Consider the following 26,093-nt stretch of genomic DNA (forward strand, 5'->3'; position numbering starts at 1 on the left):
TAATGACCTTCAATAACGCTCTGAAGTCCCATACTGAACTTCTTAGTCCCCTTCAGTCCAGAGCCCCCCCCACCCACCTCCTGACTGAAGCAGGCTGTAATTGATTAGCTCTCACTGCTTGTTTGACAACAACTCTTCCGACGTTAGTCGGTTATGTATGCTTTTGTTTTTCGGGGAAGAAGTTTGTCGTGGTTTTGTTTTTGTGGTCCAGCAATAGCGCCAGCTAATCTGAATGGTGGCTGTAAAATTTGTGAAGCGCCAAATTGCTGAAGGTTCCTTAAGCAATCTCAGCGATCGTGAGATCAATTTTTTTGTTTAAATGTTTCACTGTATCAGCAAAAGAATAAAATTTGGTTATTTTCCCCATGGGAGCAGATAAAATGTTCAATTATTAAACTAAATTACTGTTCGAATCTATCGGAGCCCGACATAGCTACTTATTTGAAAACAGTTGGCGACTTAACGAAACTGTTTTTTCTATTAAACTAGTATTAGTTTTAGGGAGATTTTGTCAGACATGTCGTTTTTCTGCCTGCATATGCGCGGTTTTTTAGAAGCAGTTATTCTTGTTTTCAAGGAGACCGCTTTTAGTTTCGGGTCTGAAAACTGCATCATTCGAAATTCTGCTTAAAGTCCTTCCAAAAAACTTAAAACGCTGTTTTTTTTCGAAAATTTTATCCAAAAATTTCCGAAGTTTACTATTATCAAGGATTCAAACTGACATTTGGAAAGTCTAATAAGCTAAAGAAGCTACGTCAGGAATTTTTGATACTATTTCATCGTATTCCTTTAGAGCAAGAATTAGTTCTATGAAGTGATGAAAAACGCACTAACCTGTTTCTGTTTCCACAAAAATAGAAACAAATTAATGTAACGGGTAAGCAAGGAGGCTCGGTGATGCGCATTTGCACATAATGTTCCGATATCGCTTATCCGAACTTTCTTGTAAATCAATTACAGAATCTCTTCCAAATCAATCTGAGATATTAAAAAGTTAAATTAAATTGGGCAGATCACGCTCTGAAATTTAAAAATTGAAATATTCTCAAAAAGATCGACCTATATACTAGTGAAGTTAATGCCAGTGTAATCACATGCGTCAGTAGACGACGGACGACGACATAAACATAAATTACACACCAGAGGGTTAAAAATCATTGACTTCTGATATGCGATGGTCGGAAAGAAAATCGAGGAAGAAAACTGATTGGAAAAAGATACGAGTACAATTCCCGAGTTGAAACCAAAAAAAAAATTGACATTAATAACCCAATTTTAAACATGTATCTGGTGACGTCAGCATTTTATATTGCGCAAAATATATGACGTGAAAATAAACGCACAGATACTGAAAAAATCTGGACAAAACAGAACTCCATTTTCTTCAAATCTAATGCCCTTAAGTTTCTCCGGGCAAATTGTATTGTTGAACAAATTCACACTATTTATCATTAAAAGCAATAGATTTGCGGAAAACCAGCTACAAAAAGTAAAAGTGAAAAAAGGGGAAACTTCGCTAAACTCCATCAGTTTTTGAAAATAAGTTGCGTTATAACAAGGCAGTTATATAACAAATAAAAGGCAATATTCGAAAATTCACAAAAATGTTTTTTGAAAAATTTGGTTTTATCATGATTATCGATTATAAATGAAACAACTAAGCCACTCTTATTTCATTAGAAATCTGCTGAGAAGTGTTGTTTTTGAGAATAAGAGACGATAGAACAAAAAAAATCAAACACGGACAAAACTAAAAAAAACGTCAACTGCTTTTTAAAATATAGATGGCGAAATTGTACGATTTAAGAGCAACGAATGAATTTTACTTGACTTCACAAGAACACTACTGGGAGCGGTCATTAAAGAGAGTAATTTGCAAGTTGAAAAGAACAAACTAACAAAAACCCAAATTTACTTTTTTGCGGACATATGGTTTCGAAGTCATGGAAAGCGTATTTTTTTTATCGCGAACAGTATAGTTCATAGCTGGCTCTTAAGGGGGCCAGTAGTACCCTTTGTTAATGAGATCTAATGATAAGAAAGCAAAAGCACAACAAATAGAGACAAAATTAAAAAAAAAACACGGTTTCAAAGGCACAAATCATAAACTAGTTACAAAAAAGTCTGAAATTTCGGTACTGTCTCCTTAAAGTTTCTATTTGTCCTTTTAATAAATAGTCAACTTTTGTGATCAGACCACAGAAATAAAGCAGTCAAAGCTAAGACAAGTGCTCAAAGAACTTGTTAAATTTGTTCTTTCGAGCCTATTAAACTGTCATGGGACCTTCTTTTAATGAAAATAAGTGACAAGACCTCAAAAATAAGTGACAAGACTATAAAAATAGCATTTATTTTATGATAACTTATGGAGTCAAAGCTATAAAGTCATTCGCTGTTCATTGATCGATTCAAACAATATATTAAGCCTTTATAACTCCTCGAAAAATAAACTTGAATAATTCTTTTTAATTTACATTTCTGCGCTGTGTGGGCTTTATAATGATACTAAGTGGGGTCGGAACAATTATTCATTGGCACCTTTCGAATGGAGTGCTTATGAATATTTATTTCAGAGCGGGCACAAGCACAGGTGTGATGACAAATGCCATTCTGACAATTGTGAAACATACATTTGAGATTCTGCCCAGAGTTATAGAGTGTGCACCTGTGTACACAGAAGGAGATCAAAGCAATGCAGTGGGATACCATCTCTATATTGAGGCACTTTTCGTCAAAATCAACCTGACCTCCATCATGTTCTGGCTTCTCAAGGTCCTTTTTAAAAGAGCAGTCGCACTAACCCCTCTGCCTGCCCAGACTACAAGTAAGTTTGTCTTGCTCGCAGCCATACACTCTGAACTTTGAGCCATTGTCTTTGATGCCTCTAAAATTTTTGCTCATATCCATCTTTAATTTTCCAGGCCCAACATGTGAGAGAGATTAAACATGGAAATATGGCAAATGGAAAACAAAACTCACTCGCGTGTCGCAAAAATACACCACAATCCTACAGCAATTAATTCTGGTCTACGCGTGAAGCTGAAAACCATCACTTGGAATCGTGAATTCGTTATTAATAGCCGCCCTCATCTTCTCAGCCGGCTATTATAGCGCTCCTATTTTTTTTTACAATTCAAAGAATTTGAATTGTATTGGGGCGCTGTCTTTTTTTTTTTTTTAAGATCTGTTCACACATTTTCATGATTTTTGAAGTCAAATTGGAGTAGTGATTTTGGTCACGCCGAAACAGGAAATGGAGCGAAAAAGCGAGTGGTTTTGCGGCGTGAATTTTTTCGCTCTAATTTTAAAGTAGAGTGAGAAAACGTTGTTTGAACAAAAATTCGGTTTCTCGGTAGTGGTTTTTTGTTCACATGCGGCAATTTCACTCTGATTTTTACTGTTTTTTCGATTTTTTGGATCGGATTTTTTTCTAAATGGCTTTCCCAATCCATTCACAGCTCATTCTAGGCCTAGCTTTTTGTTTGAATTAATTTTTCATTTCTCGCTAGTGGTTTTTTTGTTCACATGCGGCATTTTGACTTTGATTTTCTGTTTATCTCTTATTTTTTTGTTCTGATTTTTTTTAAAATGGTTTTCTCAATTAACTCATAGTCCATTTTAGGTCTAGTTTTTCTGTTCATTCAATGAAAATTCTTTGAATTGTACGTCAGGACTTGTCCTGCTATGTTTTTTACTTCGTCGAATAAAAAAATGTTTCGCTTTACCTCATTTTGCCGCCTTTTCAGCATTTTGCGTGAAATCTTTTTGACTTCTCTAGGCTAGTTTCTCTCTTCTCTCATTCTGCTAAAAGTGATTTCGAACATCAGTTGCTCAGCAAAGCAATTCAAAATGAACAGAGTTAGTACAAAAATGGATGTCAGAAATAGAAACGGGATAAACCCATAAAGCCCAATTTTAGATGCCCGCTATTTGAACGTCGTTCCTATAAGTTTTATTTACCAGCTCTAATGCTTATTGTTATTGATAGTAGCCCCTGTAGCCTCTCTCTAAGAAACAGAAGTATGTTCAACTTCGAAATGCCATCAAAATAAATCGGACTTAAAAAAATGTTTTTGTACAAAAATCTTTTTTTTTCAATATCTTCTGTTATTTCAATCCCAATCATGCTCATTGGAATCAACGGCGGCTATTTTCCGGCAATCTGCCGGGTATGTTTTTTTTTGTCGCAATGCAACTCTAAAAAATAAAAGTAAAAACTATGTAATCACTATCAAATAAGATATGTGCCAATTATTTGGCTAATCTTGGTCTTTTTCAGTGCGATTTCTTGTCTGATCGTTTTTCGTCTGACAAGACTTTCGAGTGAATTTTTCTTCCTTAGCTTTTTGATTTAAAGTAATTATTTTTGAATCAATTGTTGTAAACGTGTCTTTTTGTATGTAAAGTTCGCTTGACTGCTTTTGGGGCTTTTGTAGAAAATTTCAATTTCACTTTCAATTGCAACTCAAGCTTTGTGTTGAGATAACGTCTAGCCCCCAAGCAGGGTAAATTTATCATAATGGGGGGTTATAATGGGAAAGACCCCACTTTTCGAATGACTTCTAGATTTTCGAGATCTAAATTGCTCTTAATCAATTGGAGGCCCTGATAGCCCAGTGGCTAATGTTTAAGTCTGTTTAAGTTTAAATTGCCCTGCCTCATACCCTAGTGGTTAATGCTTCAGTCTATTACGCCAGATGTCGGGGCTTCGAGCACCTTCTTGGTCATTTTTTTTTGCACCCATAAAAAAATTACTGGGTACAGCCCCCTCTGATTTAAATGGCCCCGTTTGTCTCCTAGAGCAATTTGTCCGACGTTAGTCGGTTTATGTTTAATAGCCGCGTCCTCAATTCCAGGCTATTATAGCGCTCCTAAATTTTTTTACAATTCAAAGAATTTGAATTGTATTGGGGCCCTGTCTTTTTTTAAAGATCTGTTCACACATTTTCATGATTTCTGAAGTCAAATTGCTCTAAATTTAAAGTAGAGTGAGAAAACAGTGTTTGAGCAAAAATTCGCTTTCTCGCTAGTGGTTTTTTGTTCACATGCGGCAATTACACTTTGATTTTTGCTTTCTTTCGATTTTTTACACTATCTTTCGATTTTTTGGATCGGATTTTTTTCTAAATGGTTTTCCCAATCCATTCATAGTCCGTTCTAGGTCTAGTTTTCTATTTAGTCAATGTAAATTCTTTGAATTGTACGTCAGAACTTGTCCTGCTATGTTTTTTTGCTTCGTCTAAAAGATTTTTGTTTCGTCTTACCCTGACTTCTTGGAATTGACTTTTTCAATGACTTGCCTCACTCAAAAAAATGACTTCTGAACTAACTTATGGAACTTTAAGTTTTATGAACATTTACTTGTTAAAGCTCAATAGTGTGCATCTAAATAGTACCAAACATTTATGCCCTAATTCTTGATTATTAGAGTCTTGAGTTTTTGATTTCGAATATTAATTTTGGGATCTTCTCCGTTTGTGCCCCCAGTACCTTATGTGTCCCCCCCGTTACAGAGCACGTGCCATTACATAGTAAGTCATTATGTAAAAATTATTGCACGTGCATCTGAGGGGTGCAAATAATATGCGCCCACTAAGCTGAGGGGGCACAAACGGAAAATATCCTAATTTTGAAAAGCCCTTTTAGGGCTTTCTCCTTAGAGCCTATGTGTCTCATAAAAATGACAGTCCAAAGCTAACCCAAAAAGTCTAGTGTTAGTGGTCTATTAAAGGACTGGTGGTGGATCTGTCTATCTAATCTCTTTAGTTATTTCAATTCATGGAAGGCCCCAAGCGTCTATCGCGGCTGTTTTCCGGCAATCTGCCGGATATGTTTTATATCTCATTTCGATACCAAATTTGGCCTTCATAAGTGATTATCGTTTAATGTTTGCAATTCTTGCAATTGATGAAAAATGGATTTTATATATCAGAGAAATTATAGCGTTGAGCCGTAATTCGAGCTTAATTTCGGGGTTCCTCGCTCAACCACTGCGTTACCGTTTAAATTTATTTTGAGCTTTAAATATCGTATGATTTTGGCTTTTTTGTTCTAACAGGGAGTCTTTTCCTGAATTGGACCGGTAAAAATGTATACTTAATTGTAGCGGAGAAAGATGTCACCCCTGTTACTGAATCGAACAGCGACCAGAAACAACAACCAATTACAACTATCAATGCAGCTGCTGCAACAGATAGCAACAAAACAGGCAGCACAGATGTATTCTCTGATTCCACAATCGTACCAGTCCAGGCATCTTCAGCTGCACCTGCTGGCAACTCTGGCTTCGATTCAATGGTGGCAATGACCAGTGCCAGTGAGTTTGCTCTAAGTGTAGCTGGAAATGCACTGGCAACAGGAGACCAAGGAGGAGGAGGAGTTGCTAATGGTTCTAACTGGGTTGCTCCGGAATCTGCTCTAGCTCCTCTTATCACAGATTCTTCGGGACCAAGTCAACCTGCACAGTCCAATGCATACAGGTTCTACGATAATTTTTAATTGCTCTCGAACGAAGTTTGAAGTAAGCATTGTAAACGTGCGTCTTTTTTATAGCCGCACGGAGATAGCTGGGGCTCCTATTGACCTTCTCTTGGTTGTTTAATAGCCGCCCTCATCTTCTCAGCCGGCTATTATAGCGCTCCTATTTTTTTCTTTACAATTCAAAGAATTTGAATTGTATTGGGGCGCTGTCTTTTTTTTTAAGATCTGTTCACACATTTTCATGATTTTTGAAGTCAAATTGGAGTGGTGATTTTGGTCACGCTGAAACAGGAAGTGGAGCGAAAAAGCGAGTGGTTTTGCGGCGTGAAGTTTTTTCGGTCTAATTTTAAAGTAGGTTGTGAATACGGTGTTTGACAAAAATTCGGTTTCTCGCTAGTGATTTTTTGTTCACATGCTGCAATTTCACTTTTGTTTTTTTTAGAGAATATGGTCTAAATGGTTTTTCCAATCCATTCATAGTTCATTCTAGGCCTAGTTTTTTGTTTGAACCAAATTTGCATTTCTCGCTAGGGGTTTTTTTTGTTCACATGCGGTATTTTGACATCTAATTTTTTTTTTAAATTTTTTGATCTTTTTTTTTGAGAATTGGTTTATCCAATTCACTTATAATCCGATCTTGATTTGTTTAGTCAATGAAAATTCTTTGAATTGTACGTCAGGACTTGTCCTGCTATGTTTTTTTCATTCGCTTTAACTTTTGATCACCTTTTTTGTTTTACATAAGTCACAATTTTCACGTTTTACTTCGGACTTACTGAATTTGAGTTTTGTTGGGGCTCTGTCTTATTCCTTGTCACCTTTTGATCGAAAATTTTTGGACTGTATTTGAAACAGGATATATCTGTCAGTACCGCACGTCAACAAAAAGTGTTTAGGTCAAACAGATGAACAAATTGCAGAACAGAGAGAAGAGTGATTTTTTGCCGATTCTTCGTATTTGAGAGATATCGAGAAAATTAAGTGTGGAAATATTTTGCTAAGCGAGAAAAATATTTTGATCACGTGCGAATTTTCGAGGCACTTTTGACCTATTACTTTACTTTTTCTACGTTTGGTAGCATTTTTGAGACTCAGCCGTATTAGACGCCTTTTTAGTACTTCTTCAATGCTATTAAAAGCCGCCTTCAGCCTCTCAACGACTAATACCTAGGCGTTCTCTTTTTTTTAAATTCGCTTTACGTTTTCATCACGTTTTTCGTTTTATACATAAGTCACGATTTTCATTTTTGACTCGTGACTTACTCACTGTTTCAACTGAATATATTTTAAATTGTTTCACGCATTCAATTACGCAATGTGGTGAATACTGTCAAATTCAAAAGATCAAAACAGGCGGGATAAACCAATATATACAGCCCGGTCATTAATTCATTGAGAATTATGTTATCGAAGTTCATTGGTGTTTTGCTTGCTGACATTGGTATTAAGCTTATTAGCTTTCATTTTAGAAGCTGAATTTAGTATGGTTTTAGAATTGAACTGGAATTGCACGCCAAATTAGAACACTTTTTGACACTGAAGAGCGGAGCGAAAAGAGAGTGGTTTTTGTTCATACCGCTGTTTTTGAGAGAGCGAGAAATTGTTGTGTGAAAAAATTTTCTCTAAGCGAGCGAAGTTTTTTTTGTTCACGTGCGGCTTTTTGAAGCAGTTTTTCTTTCATTTATTTTGGTTAAGAGGTTTGGTTGTGATTTTGTTTTAATTTTAGGCTGGTTTCGGTAGTGGTTTGAAGGTTTTTTGAAATTCATTTGAATTTTATAATTCGGAGGTTTTTAATGTATTTTGCTGATTTTCGGGCTAATTTTTAGCGTTTTTTTGACGATTATTTTGTTTTACTGGCTCAAATGGGTATTGGAGAAACTCCTTCTACTTGAGCAATTTTATGATAACTGTGGTGAGACACCTACTCACACTGCAACCAAGTACTAAAAGTATTAATATGAACTCGTACAAAAGACTAACTATGTTACTATATTATTATTGTTCGTAGTTGTAAATACGTTGCACGCTTTGTTACTTCATTTACTGGTTGTACCAGTCTTCATTCGAACGCTCCAAACGGAGCGCAAGTGAGATGCGCACTTGGTGTCAAGAGAAAACCTGAACAAGAAGAGAAAGTTAATTCTTATCGCGCTAGCCTTTTACAGCCTTAAGCCTAGCAACTCAACAATCTGCACAAAGAGACTTTGTGCACACAACATGGCGCAGTCAGCAGCTGCTGTAACAATAGCACGATCCCCAGTGGGTATCCCATTCTTCTGGGAAACAGGAATCGAACCCCCAGTGGAATGGCCCATATGGGCAGCTACACTAAAACTGGCAATAATGGCCAAGAACTCCATAAACGTGGACTCACTACTGAAACACAAACCAGACACAAAAGACTTGACTTACCCCATAGAACCAACTTACGAGCCCCCAACTGAAAATGAAACACAGGCACAACACAGAGAAAGAGACCTCCGAAATAACAAGCGAAAGGTAGATTGGGACAACGATTGCAAACACATCGCATTCAGAGGCCCTACAGTCGATGGAATACCGTGGGACGAAGCCGACCTGAAAGTGCGCAGCTTAATATACCTAAGCCTAGGAACAGAAGCCCAACGGATATATCAACAACGATTCCCCCACTCAAACATTGAACGAATAACAGTCTTCGAACTGGCACACGAACTCTCCCTCTCTTTCACACAAGCACGCAACATAACATACGACCGTTTCCTCCTTTTTACTTGCAAACAGAAACCCAACGAAAAGCTCGAAAGCTTTCATTGTCGACTAAAAGCCCTAGGCGCAAAATGCCGCCTAGGATCTGCCGAAGAGGACCTTATCAAGGACATATTTATAGCTTTTATGACCAACCCCGACATTCAGAGAGAACTCCTGATGGAAACCCGAACAGCGCAGCAAGTCCTCCAATTCGCACTCAACCGCGAAAGAGGCCAAGAGAATCAAAAAGCAATAAACTCCCAACTCAGTCGATACCCCCCACACGCATCGGAACAAATATCCAACATTACATTCACCCCAAGGAACAATGCAGTCACCCCAAGACCACGACCACCCACACGGAACCAACAGACCCAAAGACCCACTACCAATTCAAATCCCTGCCGACGCTGCGGACTACAATTCTCAATCGAGCATTTGCAAGTGTGCCCCGCAAAAAGAGTCCAGTGTAACCTATGTAGAAAAATAGGACACTACAGTAGAGTATGCAAATCAGCAAAAATGATGTGGCAAACACAACAAATAAAGCCGCAAACAACCCCACCCCAGCAAACATTCCCACAAACTAGACGAGTCAGGAACATTAGACCCACACGGGAACAACAAGAAGAAGAACAACAACTCCAGGATACCCGAACGGAAACGACAGACGAAACATTAGATCTCGAGAACACATTTTACATCCAGGAAGTATTCGACAGCTGGAATACCGTAAACCTCGTACACCCAAAGAACTTCGTCAACGTACACCCACAAAAACTATCCCCAAACATCTCAGATGAAATCTGGATCAAAACATCCACAGACACTTTCGAGACAAACTGGCTCGCGGACACAGGTAGCCCCCGAAGCTTCATCTGTAAAACGGAAGCAGACAGGATAATTCAAAGGTGCAGAACAGCCAAATGGAAGGAACCAACCAACAGCCAGACCCAGTACAGATGCTTCAACAACATAGAGATCCCTATAACGGGAATCATACAGATGAATCTCCGATCGGGACTTCGAGAAGCAACAAACAACGAAATCCTGGTGGTCAACGCAAACACCGTGAACTTGATGGGAAGAGACATATTGGGGAAACTTGGATTCGCCCTCTCACAAAATAAAGGTATAAACATTAACAACATCAATTTGGACGATAGACTAGAAATAAAAATCATAAAGAAATTCCCTCACCTATGCTCCCGGTTGGGAAAATCCAAAAACCACATTGCCAAATCAACGCTAAAACAAGACATTTCACCGTACCAACACAAAGGCCGAAGGGTCCCACTCCACTTAACGGAAAAAGTAGATAAGGAAATACAACACCTACTTAACACAAACCAAATAATAAAACTAGAAAAGTGCTCCGACCAGGTCTTTATAAGCCCCGTAGTAATAACAGTGAAACATGACCAATCCATCAAACTAGCACTCGACTCAAAACTACTGAACGATGCAATCGACAAAAATAAATATCAAATGCAATCCATCGACAATCTTATGGACTCAGTCGCCAAATATATCTCAGACAACAAGAATAAACAAGGCAATTTCCTATTTTCAAAAGTCGATTTAAAATACGGATACAGCCAAATCCCACTACATCCCGAAATTAGAAAACATTGTAACTTCAATATCCTCGGGGGCAAATCAACTGGCACATATCAATTCGTAAATGGATTCTACGGTCTAAGTGATATGCCCGCCACATTCCAAAAAACATTGGACAAAACACTCGAAAACATCGACAACAAATTCAACTTTTTAGACGACATACTAATCATAACAAAAGGCTCCACCCTTGACCATGAACAAGACATATATAAGGTCTTATCCAGACTTGACAAAGAAAATCTAGCCATCAAATTAGAAAAATGCGAATTCTCCAAACCTTCAATAACATGGCTAGGCTATAAAATTACCCAATCGGGAATCTCCCCTACAGTAAAAAAGACAGACTCCATAATGAACCTGAAACCGCCTAAAACACTAAAACAACTTCGTTCCCTTATGGGCTCAATACACCAACTCATTAAATTTATTCCCAACTTAGCCAATCTACTCAACCTCATAAGACCACTCCTAAAAAAAGAAAACATAACAAACAACAAAATACGTTGGGAAGAAACACATACAACAGCCTTAGACAAAATAAAGGCAGAAATCTCAAAAATTACAGAAAAAAAAACATTTCGACAAACATCGTAAAACACGTCTGAAATGTGACGCAAGCCACACGGGACTTGGAGCAGTACTAGAACAACAATACCCAGAGGGATGTTTCCCCATAGCCTACGCCAGCCGCTTCTTAAACGAAGCAGAAATGAAATATAGTACAAACGAATTAGAACTACTATCAGTAGTATGGGCAACAAACCATTTCAAATATTACTTACTAGGTTCAAAATTTGAATTAATCACAGACCACACAGCCCTACTTTCCGCACTCAAACCCAATCGGGCGAACAAATCACGACAAAGTCGACTGATACGCTGGGTAGACAAATTACTCCCGTACACATTTTCAATTCAACATATACCGGGGAAAGACATGGGCTTCACTGATTACCTAAGCAGAAACCCACACCAAACCCCCCCCCCCCCCAATAAGCCCACAGGATGAACTCTTCGTAATAAACAGAATCAGAGAATTTACTTTCACACTGCTGAACGAAGAACGTAAACACAACATTTCAACCAATCAGATCGCTCCATTCGGATTAACACACAAATCACATGACGCAAACAACATCGCTCAGCGCAAACAAAATACAGCGAACGCTTTTTGCCATTCCTCTTGCCATAAACAGTCACGCTCTTTCTCGCTTGTTAATTCTAAATCAAATCTCAATTCAAAACTTCATAATTCTAGAAACAAAAACATTCAAGATCCAAAAACATCACAATTTATTCCAACACAAATTCTCCTAAGATCCCAAACGTACAGAAAACTCCTTTACCTTCCACTCTCAACAATTACCACTTACAATACTGTCCAAAAATTAACGTAGTTACTAGAAACAGACCGAATTTAAATACATTCGACAGACAAATTACAAAACGAGCCAGAAGAAAAATTATAACAACAATGTCGCACAACCTACTTGAAACCTCCCCAACTCAAAATACCCCAATCTCAGTGGCAACCCAAACGGATAACACACCCCCAACTTCAAACTTAGGACAAGGCCGAGAACCAATAGATGAAAATAAACATGCACCCCTATTCGAGTTTGAGAACGAAACGGCCCCAAATTATCGACTAAACCTCTCCCGTGTATTCGGCGAGGAATTCCTAGCCGAGGCTACCCTCAAAGATAAGAACCTACAAAACATTATTCGGTTGGTAAAGAACCACAATTGGGACCAACTAAAACAAGTCTCCAAATATTATTACAACCTAAGAAACGACTTAGCCGTAGCCAGATCGGGATGCCTGTTGTACGACGGCAAGCTAGTTATTCCACACCAACTACAAAACCTGGTTATAAACGCTGTACACAGAACCCACCCGGGCCAAGTGGGAATGATTAGATTAGCGAATCTGATCTGGTTTCCCCAGATACACAGGACAATAGCCCTCAGGGCAGAAAATTGCAAGCAATGTTTAGACCAAGGTAAGAACCTAAAACCCATAATCAGTAAATCAAAATTAGGAACACTACCTAAGTTAAGCGAACCCAACGAAGAGCTACAATTAGACTTTGCCGGGCCCATCATAGACAAAAAAAACAATAATAATGAACATTATATACTGGCCGCGGTAGATCGATTTTCACGCTACCCATCCGCACTAGTTCACACAAGTTGTGACACACAAACGGCAATAGAATTTCTAAACCAATACTGTAAGTTTCATGGAATCCCACGAAGCATCCGTTGCGACCAAGCGCAAGCATTCAAATCAAGAGCATTCGAAATTTACTGCAAAGATAAAAACATAAAACTAATATTTTCCCCTACGCACGACCACCGCGCTTCAGGAATGGTAGAACGTTTGATACAAACATTAAAGCGAAGACTAGCAACAATGAACATTGACCCCATATGGGATAATACAACCATAGCAGAAAAAATAACAGAAATAATTGAATCCATTAGGCTTATACCAAACAGAATCTTTAAAATTGCCCCTTTCCAGGCACACTTTGGCAGACCGAAAAATACGGAATTATCTAACATCCTTACAAAACCCAACACAAAAAACCTATCATACAACAACATAAAATCATTTTACTTAGACAAACGACTACTCCAGAACCGAAGCCTGACGCCGGCCGCGATCTGGGACAGGGACACCAACTCGGAAGTTAATCTGGACATACAGTATCGACAGGACGAGCCGAATTCCCAGGAAGCCCAATCGGAAGCATCCCAATCGTCGGACACCTCGGAATCAGACAACGCACCACTTGCTTCCCCAAAAGGGTACAATAATTCCGTCTAAATTTAAATTCCAAATAGGAGATAAGACCACAATTATTGACCAAACACGTCGAAACCTAGCACGAAAAACTATAAGAAGAAAAAACCCAGAACCAAGAGGCATGCTAAAACCCCTCTGGTCCATAATACCAGACGGCACAATAGTCGATTACACCCCTCACACCATTACTATAGACACTCACAATCGCAAAAATACCGTTATACGTAACAATGACATAGCAATATCTTCAGAAACGCGCCCCGCCCCACAAGAACCAAAACTACGCCTCATAAATTTCGTAGCTTGCAAAACAATTGGGGAATATAACCGAAACAAACGTAAAATAGAAAAATTCTGTTTAGCGGAAAAAGCACAGCGGTTGAGGACATCCAAGATGGGTGAAAACCCAAAGAACACAAGGCAATCCGCACCTCCCAACATTGTACAACCCCACAAGCGAAAGGTCAACAATGAAGAAACAAGTTCAACAACAAAGACACAACAACTTGAAACGTCCACACCCATCGACGATACACATCCACAGCACTCTATGCCCGGCCCCTCATTTAATGTATCACCGATACTCACAAGAACAACAGGAGGAAAGAAAAAACTCAACAAGAAATCCCCAGGGAAAGCACAAAAGGGTAAACAACCATGCATACGGAAAAAGGCAACTGTTTCAGCAGCCAGGAGAACGGCCAACACAAAATTGACAGAAGCTAAAATCGCATCACTGAAGCAAAGCTACGCCTTCCAACTAAGCCAAAACCAGGTCAACTTCAGCGAACTCAGCAAAAAACCCACGACCCGCGTGTTCAAGGAACGATCCCCAGGGCACACAAAACCATTCATAATAGCCACGTCGTCATCGGCAGCAGACTTCATGCTCACCCCCAAACGGAACACCGTGTCAACAATCGCCAAATCACCCCCTTTGCGAAACATTCGAAAGTCTAAAGCGGAACCCACAGTCAAGAAGCTAAATGTAGAAAAAGCCATAGCAAATATCTCATTATCCCCACTATCCACAACGGAAGACTCCACACAAGATCCAAAAGACAAGAACACCACAGTAATCGACCTCATCGATACCTCCGAGGACAGTCCCCCACAAGTTGCCCTAAACATCAACCCGAACTACACCACTTTTGGACAAGACATAGTCATACTATCTTCAGACTCACAAGACTCATTCCACACCGCATCCGTCAACTCTGCCCCCACTCGAAACACACAGCACTCAGACTCCATGGACTGGACCCCCAACGTACCAAACCCCGATTGGAACATAAACACCCAGAACATCACAACCAAGGACACTAACGAGAACTCCAATCATTAACTACACATCTGGATCCTCCAAGAGGGGGGGAATGTGGTGAGACACCTACTCACACTGCAACCAAGTACTAAAAGTATTAATATGAACTCGTACAAAAGACTAACTATGTTCCTATATTATGATTGTTCGTAGTTGTAAATACGTTGCGCGCTTTGTTACTTCATTTACTGGTTGTACCAGTCTTCATTCGAACGCTCCAAACGGAGCGCAAGTGAGAAGCGCACTTGGTGTCAAGAGAAAACCTGAACAAGAAGAGAAAGTTAATTCTTATCGCGCTAGCCTTTTACAGCCTTAAGCCTAGCAACTCAACAATCTGCACAAAGAGACTTTGTGCACACAACAATAACAATTGGTTACAGTTTTTTGGCTAAGAATCATTTTTTTGTTGAGAAATTTGACAAAAAAATTGCGAAAATTGGAACTATTTTTCTTAATTTTTTGCAGTTTTTCGTTTTTTTTTTCAGTTTTTAGCAAAGTTTCTTTAGCCTATTGTGACTTGCCTATTGTTTTGCGAGCATCTGGGTACCCTATTGACTGAAGGGAACTTTTCTTTGGATTTATATGCTTTTGAAATATTAAAAAATTTAGTAACTTTTTCCAGTTTTTCAGTGAAAGTTGTTTTTAAGAGCTTTTTTTTCATAATTTAGCCTAAAGTATTTTTTTTTCAAAATAAACACAAGTGATTTTTTAAGTACTAGTTGTTTTGATGAAGTTATTTTGGCAGAGATAGTTTTTTCGGGATCTCACTTTATAACAAAGTTTGATCAGATTTTTTTTATCATATTTAAACAGATTTGATTTTTTTGTTTCTACTGTTTTGTTTCATGGTTTTCTTTATAGATAATTATAAATTAGTGAAAGCATGTTTTGTTTGATGAGTTTTTGGATGGCGTTAAATGGATTTTCACTTCGAGTCGTTTCCGGAATTCTTCCAGCTATGTTTTTTTTAAGATCTGTTCACACATTTTCATGATTTTTGAAGTCAAATTTGAGTAGTGATTTTGGTCACGCCGAAACAGGAAGCGGAGCGAAAAAGCGAGTGGTTTTGCGGCGTGAAATTTTTGCGCTCTAATTTTAAAGTAGAGTAAGAAAACAGTGTTTGTACAAAAATTCGCTTTCTCGCTAGTGGTTTTTTGTTTACATGCGGCAATTTCACTTTGATTTTTACTGTTTTTTCGATTTTTTGGATCGGATTTTTTTCTAAATATTTTTCCCAATCCATTCATAGTCCGTTCTATGTCTAATATTCTGTTTAGTCAATGAAAATTCTTTGAATTGTACGTCAGGACTTGTCCTGCTATGTTTTTTCTACTTCGTCGATTAAAAAAATGTTTCGCTTTACCTCATTTTGCCGCTTTTTCAACATTTTGCGTGATATCTTTTTGACTTCTCAAAGCTAGTTTCTCTCTTCTCTCATTCTGCTAAAAGTGATTTTGAACTTCAGTTGCTCAGCAAAGCAATTCAAAATGAATAGAGTCAGTACAAAAAATTGAAGTCAGAAGTAGAAACAGGATAAACAATGCCCAATTTTAGATGCCTTCTATTTGAACGTCATTCCTATAGGTCTTAGTTACCATCTCTAATGCTTATTGGTATTAATAATAGCCCCTCTAGCCTCTCTCTAAGAAACAAAAGTACGTTATGTTCAACTACGAAATGCCATCAAAATAAATCGTTTTTGTACAAAAATCTTTTTTTTCAATATCTTCTATTCTTTCAATCCCAATCATGCTGATTGGAATCAACGGCGGCTATTTTCCGGCAATCTGCCGGGTATGCTTTTAAAATGCAAAGAATTTGAATTGTACACGTTTTCTGTTAACTTAAGATCTGTTCACACATTTTTATTATTTTTGAAGTCAAATTGAAACGCTAATTTTAAAGCAGAGTGAGAAAACGGTATTTAAACAAAAATTCACTTTCTCGTTTCTATTTTTTTGGTCACACGTGGCAATATGACTTCAATTTTTATTGATCGGGTTTTTTTTTCTAAATGGTTTATTTTATCGTAAAGATTTTATGCAATTTCGAATGAATTGCGTGCGTGACAGTTTTTTTCGTTCTTAGTCGAGCGAGTTATTCTTCATTCGCATGATCGAGTTTTTGGTCCCTCGAGACTTAACTCGCTCTCAAAAGTGACTTCCTCACTCTCAAATTGACTTTGTTTTACTTTATTTTCTTTCTAAAGAAGATAAGGTTAAGTGAGTGTGTCACTCTAATTGAAGATTTTTCTAGAGAAGCTAAAAGAAGCAGCTAATAAATACAGATTCTAAATCAAAATATGACATCTCAGCATTTAATGAAAGAGATTTCTTCTGTCTGTTTTTTAAAAATTTTTCTCAAACGAAGTTTTTAGCAATTATATTGATCTTTTTTCTATGCGATTTTCTGCTTGACTGATTTTTTTGTGACGTATTTGACTTTTTGTCCTTACAAATAAAAACACGCAAATATCGACTAATTTTCATAATTTTTGAAAATTTTTGCCATTAAATTTTCCAGCCCTAGGTGTCAAGGAACCTCCTCTAGTATTTGACAATAGGTTACTGCATAGGTTCTAGTGGCAGTGGAATGGTTTTCAACAATTTAACATCACGAATTTTAGCAATTTCTTTGTAAGAATTGCATTTTTTTTCATTTTTTTACTATTATTGTTATTAAAGTTTTATCAGCCCCAGCGGCCAGGAATTAGAAACCTACACTATGTTTTATTAATAGGTTATTAATAAATTTTTATTGGACGATGAATAGTTTTCAACTTTTCAGTGTCACATATTTTAGCAATTTTATAGAATTTGCGATTTTTTTCAAGTTTTTCTGAAAAATTTTGTCGATGTTTAGGTTTCTCCGGAATAGGTAACTGTATAGTTTGTAGATGTAATGGAATCTTTTTCCAGATTTTAATATCTCGAATCTCAATAATTTTTTTAAAAAAATCTTGCATTTTCAGGTTTTTTTAAAAATAATTTTGACTTTTTTTGTATTTTTTTCCGGCACTAGGGGCCCAGGGACCACCTCCAAGATGTTATAATGGGATGTTGCGTAATTTTTGGAGTTAGTGGAATGGTTATCAATATTTTAATAACTCGAGTTTAGCTTATTTGTGATAAATTTTAGTTTTTTTCTTTTTTGGAAAATTTTTATCGTGTGCCAAGTTTATGGATTTTATGAGACGGTGAAATTATTCAAGACTTAACATAGTGACACTAAATAGTCTCTTGAGACAAAAAAATGTTCTGAAGCTATTAATATCACGATTTTTTATTGCAATATTTTGTTAAAATTTGCAATTGTTTTGAAAATTTTTGAGTATTTGTCCTTTTCTGAGTTCAACGATCTTTACTGACCAACAAAACTTTTTATTTCTTGCAGATGGGTTACATGACAGAACAACATTTTTTTCCTCTGCGAAATCTGGAATTTTTTTCGAATGTTGCACTGTTTTTTCTATATGATTTTGATTACTAACAAGTCTAGAAAACTCGAATTTGCCGAGTCGAATCTAATCACGGAAAATATTCCTAGCTCTCTCACTCTGTGCTGGTTCGGGTTTTTCCTTCTCTTTCTCGTTTAAGTTTTTTCTCTCACATACTCTTTTCTTGATGCCGCACTTCAGCTGTTGTTATGTGGCGTGATGTCATCATCTATTACCCTCATTAACGTTGAATTATAGTAGAAATGTATAAACAAATTTTATCATAAATGACTTAACTACTACTTTTTAGGAAATCGTTGTTTATTGCTCTCAAGCGAAGTTTGTAGCAATTATATTATTCATGTTGGTCTCTTTTATGCAATTTTTTGTCTGACCCATTCAAATTTGGTCCTCAGAAAAGTTAGTGCCCAGTGGGCATTAAGTTCTCTTAGAGCCTTTCATCTCACTGGTCTTCAAGTATTCAAAGATCAACCCCAAATCCCCACCTCTGCGCATCGTTGAGGCCGTAAGGGCCACGTGCAGCCAAAGATCCGCCTCCTACTGTTGTCCCCCCCCCCCCCCCCCCCCTCAATTTGCCCCCCCCCCCCCGCACCCCCGCGCTGCGCTCATTTCACTCCCCTTCACTTAAACTAAAGCTAGCCCCGCTAGGCCGTGGCTAGCTACTGACAAAGCCAACTGCTCGCCGGTCGTTGGAGAGCAATTGACCCGACGTGTTATGTTATTGTTTTTTTGAGACAGCAGATCTACGAAGCTAGCGCGGCTCTTTTCTGGCAATCGTCCAGCTATGTTGCAAATTGTTTGTTTGGCTGTTTTATTCTAGAACAGTCTTTCGATTTCACAGCTTGAGTTACTTTTTCTTGCTTGTCATCTTGATTTCTACTTGTACACTGGAGGCAGTGGGTTCGAAGCCCTCCTTTGTCGCCATAAAAAGTTATATAGGCTGCAGCTTCCTCGGAGTTACATTGCCCGTCTGTCTCTCGAGATCAATTTGTCCGACGTTAGTCGATTTATGTTTAATAGTCGCCCTCGTCTTCTAAGGGTGTTTAATAGGCGCCCTCATACTTTTAAACAGCCGTTTTTTTCAGCAGAGCAATCTAAAGAACAGAATCAGTATCGAAAAACAAAATCAAATTGGAAACGGGACGAACCCATCAAACCCAATTTTAGATGCCAGCTACTTGAAATTTGTTCGTATAAGTTTAGCTAGGATCTTTAATGCGTTTTGGCATGACCACTTGCCCGTGCATCCTCTCTATAAGAAACAGGAGTTTGCATAAGTACAAAATCGAATAAATTTTTTTGTCATTGTTTTCCTGTTGCTTCAATCTTGATCGGCGTTATGGGAATCAATGGCGGCTATTTTGCAGCAATCTGCTGGGTATGTTTAAAGACAAACGTGATTGATAATTGGAGTACTCTTGGGCCATCTTTGTTTTCAAGATTTGTGTTGGCTTGGTGCTAATTGGATTCAGACTAAAACCCAGCTAGCTGATGGATTGATAAATTTATTTTAGATAGTTTTTTTAAAGAATAAAAAAGGTATAATTGCTTCGAGAAAATTTCTTGAGGCTCACGAAATAAGTGATTGGATTTTACTTTTTCCCTTGCATAGTGAAAAGATGGAGTGCTAGGAAAATTGAGAATTGGTTCTGTTGACTAATAAGTTATTTGGGTATTGAATTCGAGAACTCTCAACAAAAAACAAGGTAAATACTAATTAAGGTTATGTCCTTAAACTTTAAACTGTTTAAACTGTAACAGGAGTTAAGTTAAAAATTACCTTAAGTAAATTTACCTTTACAAGTTAAGGTATCCGTAAGGTCAAGTCGTGAAGTAAGGCCGAAGTACATAAACGTTTCAGGTATGTATGTTTAGGGTTTTTACTTGGTAAATTTACCTGAACGGTTTGTTTTTGTGAGTTGAGACTGTTGTTGATATTGGGCAGGAATGCTGTGGTTGGTGACAACAGTGAGGAGACAGAAGACAACAACAGTTCTACCACAGGAGAGGAGGAGGGCAACAACAGTCTATTCGGGGAGGATATGATGGTCATTGATGAAGACGAGGACGAAGAAGAGGAAGAGGAGGAGGAGGATCAGGAGGAAGATGAAGATGATGATGATGATGATGAGGAGGAAGAGGAGGATTATGAGGAGACAGGTCCACCCGGACATCCTCATGCCTTGCAAGAGGTGAAGCTACTAGACGACCGGCTCAATTTTGAATGATTCAGTTCTTATTTTTGTATAATATTTTGATTTTGGTTTTTGTCAGAACAAAAACACAAACGTAAAACAGACAGAACATTATTTCAACAGAACAAAAAGTTATTTCTATTTAGATGTTCTCTTTTTTACGACTCAAAGTGTCTTTTTAATCAATTTTATTGGAGTGAATTTTGGAGCCGTAAATGAAACACCTGAAATGAAAATTAGAGTAGTTTTAGAGTTGAAGAGTAGTGCTAGAAGAGAATGAGTTTTTGTTCATACTGCTAATTTCAAGAGAGGAGAGAAAGAGGTATGAAAATTGTTAAATTCATTGTCAAGATTTTTGTTGCGACCATATGACGTCAAAACCACTTCAAATCTGCTTTTTGTTCATTTGTTCATGCAATTTCAACTGAAGTGCGTGCGTGACGTCATTTTTCACTCTTATTGGAACGAGTTTTTTTTGTTCATTCGCGTGAAAAATTTTTTGGTCACCCGTGACTTACCTCACTCTCAAAAATGGCTTGCTGGCTCTAAAATCGACTTTTCGTTTCTTTGATTCAAAGAGATAAGGTAAAGTGAGTGTGCCACTCTAATTGCAGGTTATTTGAGAGCAGCCATTAGAAGCAGCAAAACTGAGCATTTAATAAGAATTGTTGTCAATCTTATACTATCTTTTTGAGACTGCAGATTTACGAAGCTATTGCGTCTATTTTCTGGCAATCTGCCAGATATATTGTTTTCATATTAAGAGCCGCGAAGCGATAGCGGCTATTCTTGGGGACATCGTGTTTTTTTTAATTCCTCGTCTGCATCGATGATTCTTGCAACCTGGCTTCTTGAAATTGACTTTTTCACTTTCAGTGATTTCTACTACTTTGCAGTTAATATTTGTGTGCGTGCCGTCATTTTTTCTGCTTTTAGGTCAAATGCGTGACTTACCTCACTTTGAACTCGCTTAATGAACTTTATAAACATTTACTAGTTAAAGGTCAATAGTGTGCATTACATATATGCCCTAATTCTTGAGTATTAGAGTCTTGAGTTTTTAAATATTAATTTTGAAAAAGCTCCTTTAGGGCTTTTTCCTAATAGAACGTATGTGTCTCATAAAAATGACAGTCGAATCTAACCAAAAAGTCCAGTGGTCTATTTAAGGACTGGTGGTCAATCTGTCTATCTTATTTCTTTAATTGTTCCAATTCATGGAAGGCCACAGGCGTCTATCGTGGCTATTGTCCGGCAATCTAGCGGCTATGTTTGTATCTGCGAAGATGTAACTTGGACTTAGCTATTTTAATGTGCTCTTGTTTTTCTGAATTGTCATCTGACGCTATTTTTTTGTGATACATTTGTTCTAAAATATTCTCTTGCTTGAATTTTCCGTGACTTTTTCATGCTTGGTTTGCTTTGTGATTGAGCCGAATCGAATTTCTTGAGGCTCATGAAATAAGTGATTGGATTTTACTTTTTCCCTTGCACAGTGAAAAGATGGAGTGCTAGGAAAATTGAGAATTGGTTCTGTTGACTAATAAGTTATTTGGGTATTGAATTCGAGAACTCTTAAACAAAAAACAAGGTAAATACTACTGTAACAGGAGTTAGGTTAAAAATTCCCTTAAGTAAATTTACCTTTACAAGTTAAGTTATCCGTAAGGTCGAAGTACATAAACGTTTCAGGTATGTATGTTTAGGGTTTTTACTTGGTAAATTTACCTGAACGGTTTGTTTTTGTGAGTTGAGACTGTTGTTGATATTGGGCAGGAATGCTGTTGTGGGTGACAACAGTGAGGAGACAGAAGACAACAACAGTTCTACCACAGGAGAGGAGGAGGGCAACAACAGTCTATTCGGAGAGGATATGATGGTCATTGATGAAGACGAGGACGAAGAAGAGGAAGAGGAGGAGGGGGATCAGGAGGAAGATGATGAAGATGATGATGATGATGAGGAGGAAGAGGAGGATTATGAGGAGACAGGTCCACCCGGACATCCTCATGCCTTGCAAGAGGTGAAGCTACTAGACGACTGGCTCAATTTTGAATGATTCAGTTCTTATTTTTGTGTAATATTTTGATTTTTGTTTTTGTCAGAACAAAAACACAAACGTAAAACAGACAGAACATTATTTCGAAAGAACAAAACGTTATTTCTATTTAGATGTTCTCTTTTTTACGACTCAAAGTGTCTTTTTAATCAATTTTATTGGAGTGAATTTTGGAGCCGTAAATGAAACGCATGAAATGAAAATTAGAGTAGTTTTAGAGTTGAAGAGTAGTGCTAGAAGAGAATGAGTTTTTGTTCATACTGCTAATTTCAAGAGAGGAGAGAAAGAGGTATGAAAATTGTTAAATTCATTGTCAAGATTTTTGTTGCGACCATATGACGTCAAAACCACTTCAAATCTGCTTTTTGTTCATTTGTTCATGCAATTTCAACTGAAGTGCGTGCGTGACGTCATTTTTCACTCTTATTGGAACGAGTTTTTTTTGTTCATTCGCGTGAAAAATTTTTTGGTCACCCGTGACTTACCTCACTCTCAAAAATGGCTTGCTGGCTCTAAAATCGACTTTTCGTTTCTTTGATTCAAAGAGATAAGGTAAAGTGAGTGTGCCACTCTAATTGCAGGTTATTTGAGAGCAGCCATTAGAAGCAGCAAAACTGAGCATTTAATAAGAATTGTTGTCAATCTTATACTATCTTTTTGAGACTGCAGATTTACGAAGCTATTGCGTCTATTTTCTGGCAATCTGCCAGATATATTGTTTTCATATTAAGAGCCGCGAAGCGATAGCGGCTATTCTTGGGGACATCGTGCTTTTTTTTAATTCCTCGTCTGCATCGATGATTCTTGCAACCTGGCTTCTTGAAATTGACTTTTTCACTTTCAGTGATTTCTACTACTTTGCAGTTAATATTTGTGTGCGTGCCGTCATTTTTTCTGCTTTTAGGTCAAATGCGTGACTTACCTCACTTTGAACTCGCTTAATGAACTTTATAAACATTTACTAGTTAAAGGTCAATAGTGTGCATTACATATATGCCCTAATTCTTGAGTATTAGAGTCTTGAGTTTTTAAATATTAATTTTGAAAAAGCTCCTTTAGGGCTTTTTCCTAATAGAACGTATGTGTCTCATAAAAATGACAGTCGAATCTAACCAAAAAGTCCAGTGGTCTATTTAAGGACTGGTGGTCAATCTGTCTATCTTATTTCTTTAATTGTTCCAATTCATGGAAGGCCACAGGCGTCTATCGTGGCTATTGTCCGGCAATCTAGCGGCTATGTTTGTATCTGCGAAGATGTAACTTGGACTTAGCTATTTTAATGTGCTCTTGTTTTTCTGAATTGTCATCTGACGCTATTTTTTTGTGATACATTTGTTCTAAAATATTCTCTTGCTTGAATTTTCCGTGACTTTTTCATGCTTGGTTTGCTTTGTGATTGAGCCGAATCGAATTTCTTGAGGCTCATGAAATAAGTGATTGGATTTTACTTTTTCCCTTGCACAGTGAAAAGATGGAGTGCTAGGAAAATTGAGAATTGGTTCTGTTGACTAATAAGTTATTTGGGTATTGAATTCGAGAACTCTTAAACAAAAAACAAGGTAAATACTACTGTAACAGGAGTTAGGTTAAAAATTCCCTTAAGTAAATTTACCTTTACAAGTTAAGTTATCCGTAAGGTCGAAGTACATAAACGTTTCAGGTATGTATGTTTAGGGTTTTTACTTGGTAAATTTACCTGAACGGTTTGTTTTTGTGAGTTGAGACTGTTGTTGATATTGGGCAGGAATGCTGTTGTGGGTGACAACAGTGAGGAGACAGAAGACAACAACAGTTCTACCACAGGAGAGGAGGAGGGCAACAACAGTCTATTCGGAGAGGATATGATGGTCATTGATGAAGACGAGGACGAAGAAGAGGAAGAGGAGGAGGGGGATCAGGAGGAAGATGATGAAGATGATGATGATGATGAGGAGGAAGAGGAGGATTATGAGGAGACAGGTCCACCCGGACATCCTCATGCCTTGCAAGAGGTGAAGCTACTAGACGACTGGCTCAATTTTGAATGATTCAGTTCTTATTTTTGTGTAATATTTTGATTTTTGTTTTTGTCAGAACAAAAACACAAACGTAAAACAGACAGAACATTATTTCGAAAGAACAAAACGTTATTTCTATTTAGATGTTCTCTTTTTTACGACTCAAAGTGTCTTTTTAATCAATTTTATTGGAGTGAATTTTGGAGCCGTAAATGAAACGCATGAAATGAAAATTAGAGTAGTTTTAGAGTTGAAGAGTAGTGCTAGAAGAGAATGAGTTTTTGTTCATACTGCTAATTTCAAGAGAGGAGAGAAAGAGGTATGAAAATTGTTAAATTCATTGTCAAGATTTTTGTTGCGACCATATGACGTCAAAACCACTTCAAATCTGCTTTTTGTTCATTTGTTCATGCAATTTCAACTGAAGTGCGTGCGTGACGTCATTTTTCACTCTTATTGGAACGAGTTTTTTTTGTTCATTCGCGTGAAAAATTTTTTGGTCACCCGTGACTTACCTCACTCTCAAAAATGGCTTGCTGGCTCTAAAATCGACTTTTCGTTTCTTTGATTCAAAGAGATAAGGTAAAGTGAGTGTGCCACTCTAATTGCAGGTTATTTGAGAGCAGCCATTAGAAGCAGCAAAACTGAGCATTTAATAAGAATTGTTGTCAATCTTATACTATCTTTTTGAGACTGCAGATTTACGAAGCTATTGCGTCTATTTTCTGGCAATCTGCCAGATATATTGTTTTCATATTAAGAGCCGCGAAGCGATAGCGGCTATTCTTGGGGACATCGTGTTTTTTTTTAATTCCTCGTCTGCATCGATGATTCTTGCAACCTGGCTTCTTGAAATTGACTTTTTCACTTTCAGTGATTTCTACTACTTTGCAGTTAATATTTGTGTGCGTGCCGTCATTTTTTCTGCTTTTAGGTCAAATGCGTGACTTACCTCACTTTGAACTCGCTTAATGAACTTTATAAACATTTACTAGTTAAAGGTCAATAGTGTGCATTACATATATGCCCTAATTCTTGAGTATTAGAGTCTTGAGTTTTTAAATATTAATTTTGAAAAAGCTCCTTTAGGGCTTTTTCCTAATAGAACGTATGTGTCTCATAAAAATGACAGTCGAATCTAACCAAAAAGTCCAGTGGTCTATTTAAGGACTGGTGGTCAATCTGTCTATCTTATTTCTTTAATTGTTCCAATTCATGGAAGGCCACAGGCGTCTATCGTGGCTATTGTCCGGCAATCTAGCGGCTATGTTTGTATCTGCGAAGATGTAACTTGGACTTAGCTATTTTAATGTGCTCTTGTTTTTCTGAATTGTCATCTGACGCTATTTTTTTGTGATACATTTGTTCTAAAATATTCTCTTGCTTGAATTTTCCGTGACTTTTTCATGCTTGGTT

The 26,093-nt window shown here is 37.5% G+C and overlaps 2 protein-coding genes across 2 annotated transcripts in view; both read left to right on the forward strand.

Moving 5' to 3' along the window:
- LOC142355732 (uncharacterized) overlaps positions 1-20,708 on the forward strand; it is a 35,794-nt gene extending 15,086 nt beyond the window's left edge. Inside the window, exons 4-6 of the mRNA XM_075407808.1 lie at positions 2,574-2,824; positions 6,107-6,479; positions 20,372-20,708. Of these exons, the coding sequence (XP_075263923.1) occupies positions 2,574-2,824; positions 6,107-6,479; positions 20,372-20,654 (907 nt within the window). The 3' untranslated portion in view covers positions 20,655-20,708. The remainder of the gene's footprint in view (positions 1-2,573; positions 2,825-6,106; positions 6,480-20,371) is intronic.
- Positions 20,709-21,889: 1,181 nt separating this feature from the next.
- The window catches only part of LOC142335566 (E3 ubiquitin-protein ligase UBR4-like), a 126,971-nt gene continuing 122,767 nt past the window's right edge, over positions 21,890-26,093 (forward strand). Inside the window, exons 1-3 of the mRNA XM_075384105.1 lie at positions 21,890-21,909; positions 22,398-22,644; positions 24,399-24,671. Coding sequence (XP_075240220.1) covers positions 21,890-21,909; positions 22,398-22,644; positions 24,399-24,671 — 540 coding nt within the window. The remainder of the gene's footprint in view (positions 21,910-22,397; positions 22,645-24,398; positions 24,672-26,093) is intronic.

The sequence above is a fragment of the Convolutriloba macropyga genome, chromosome 2 (genome assembly GCF_964194025.1).
Source record: "Convolutriloba macropyga chromosome 2, txConMacr16.3, whole genome shotgun sequence".
Classification (NCBI taxonomy): Eukaryota; Metazoa; Xenacoelomorpha; order Acoela; family Convolutidae; genus Convolutriloba; species Convolutriloba macropyga.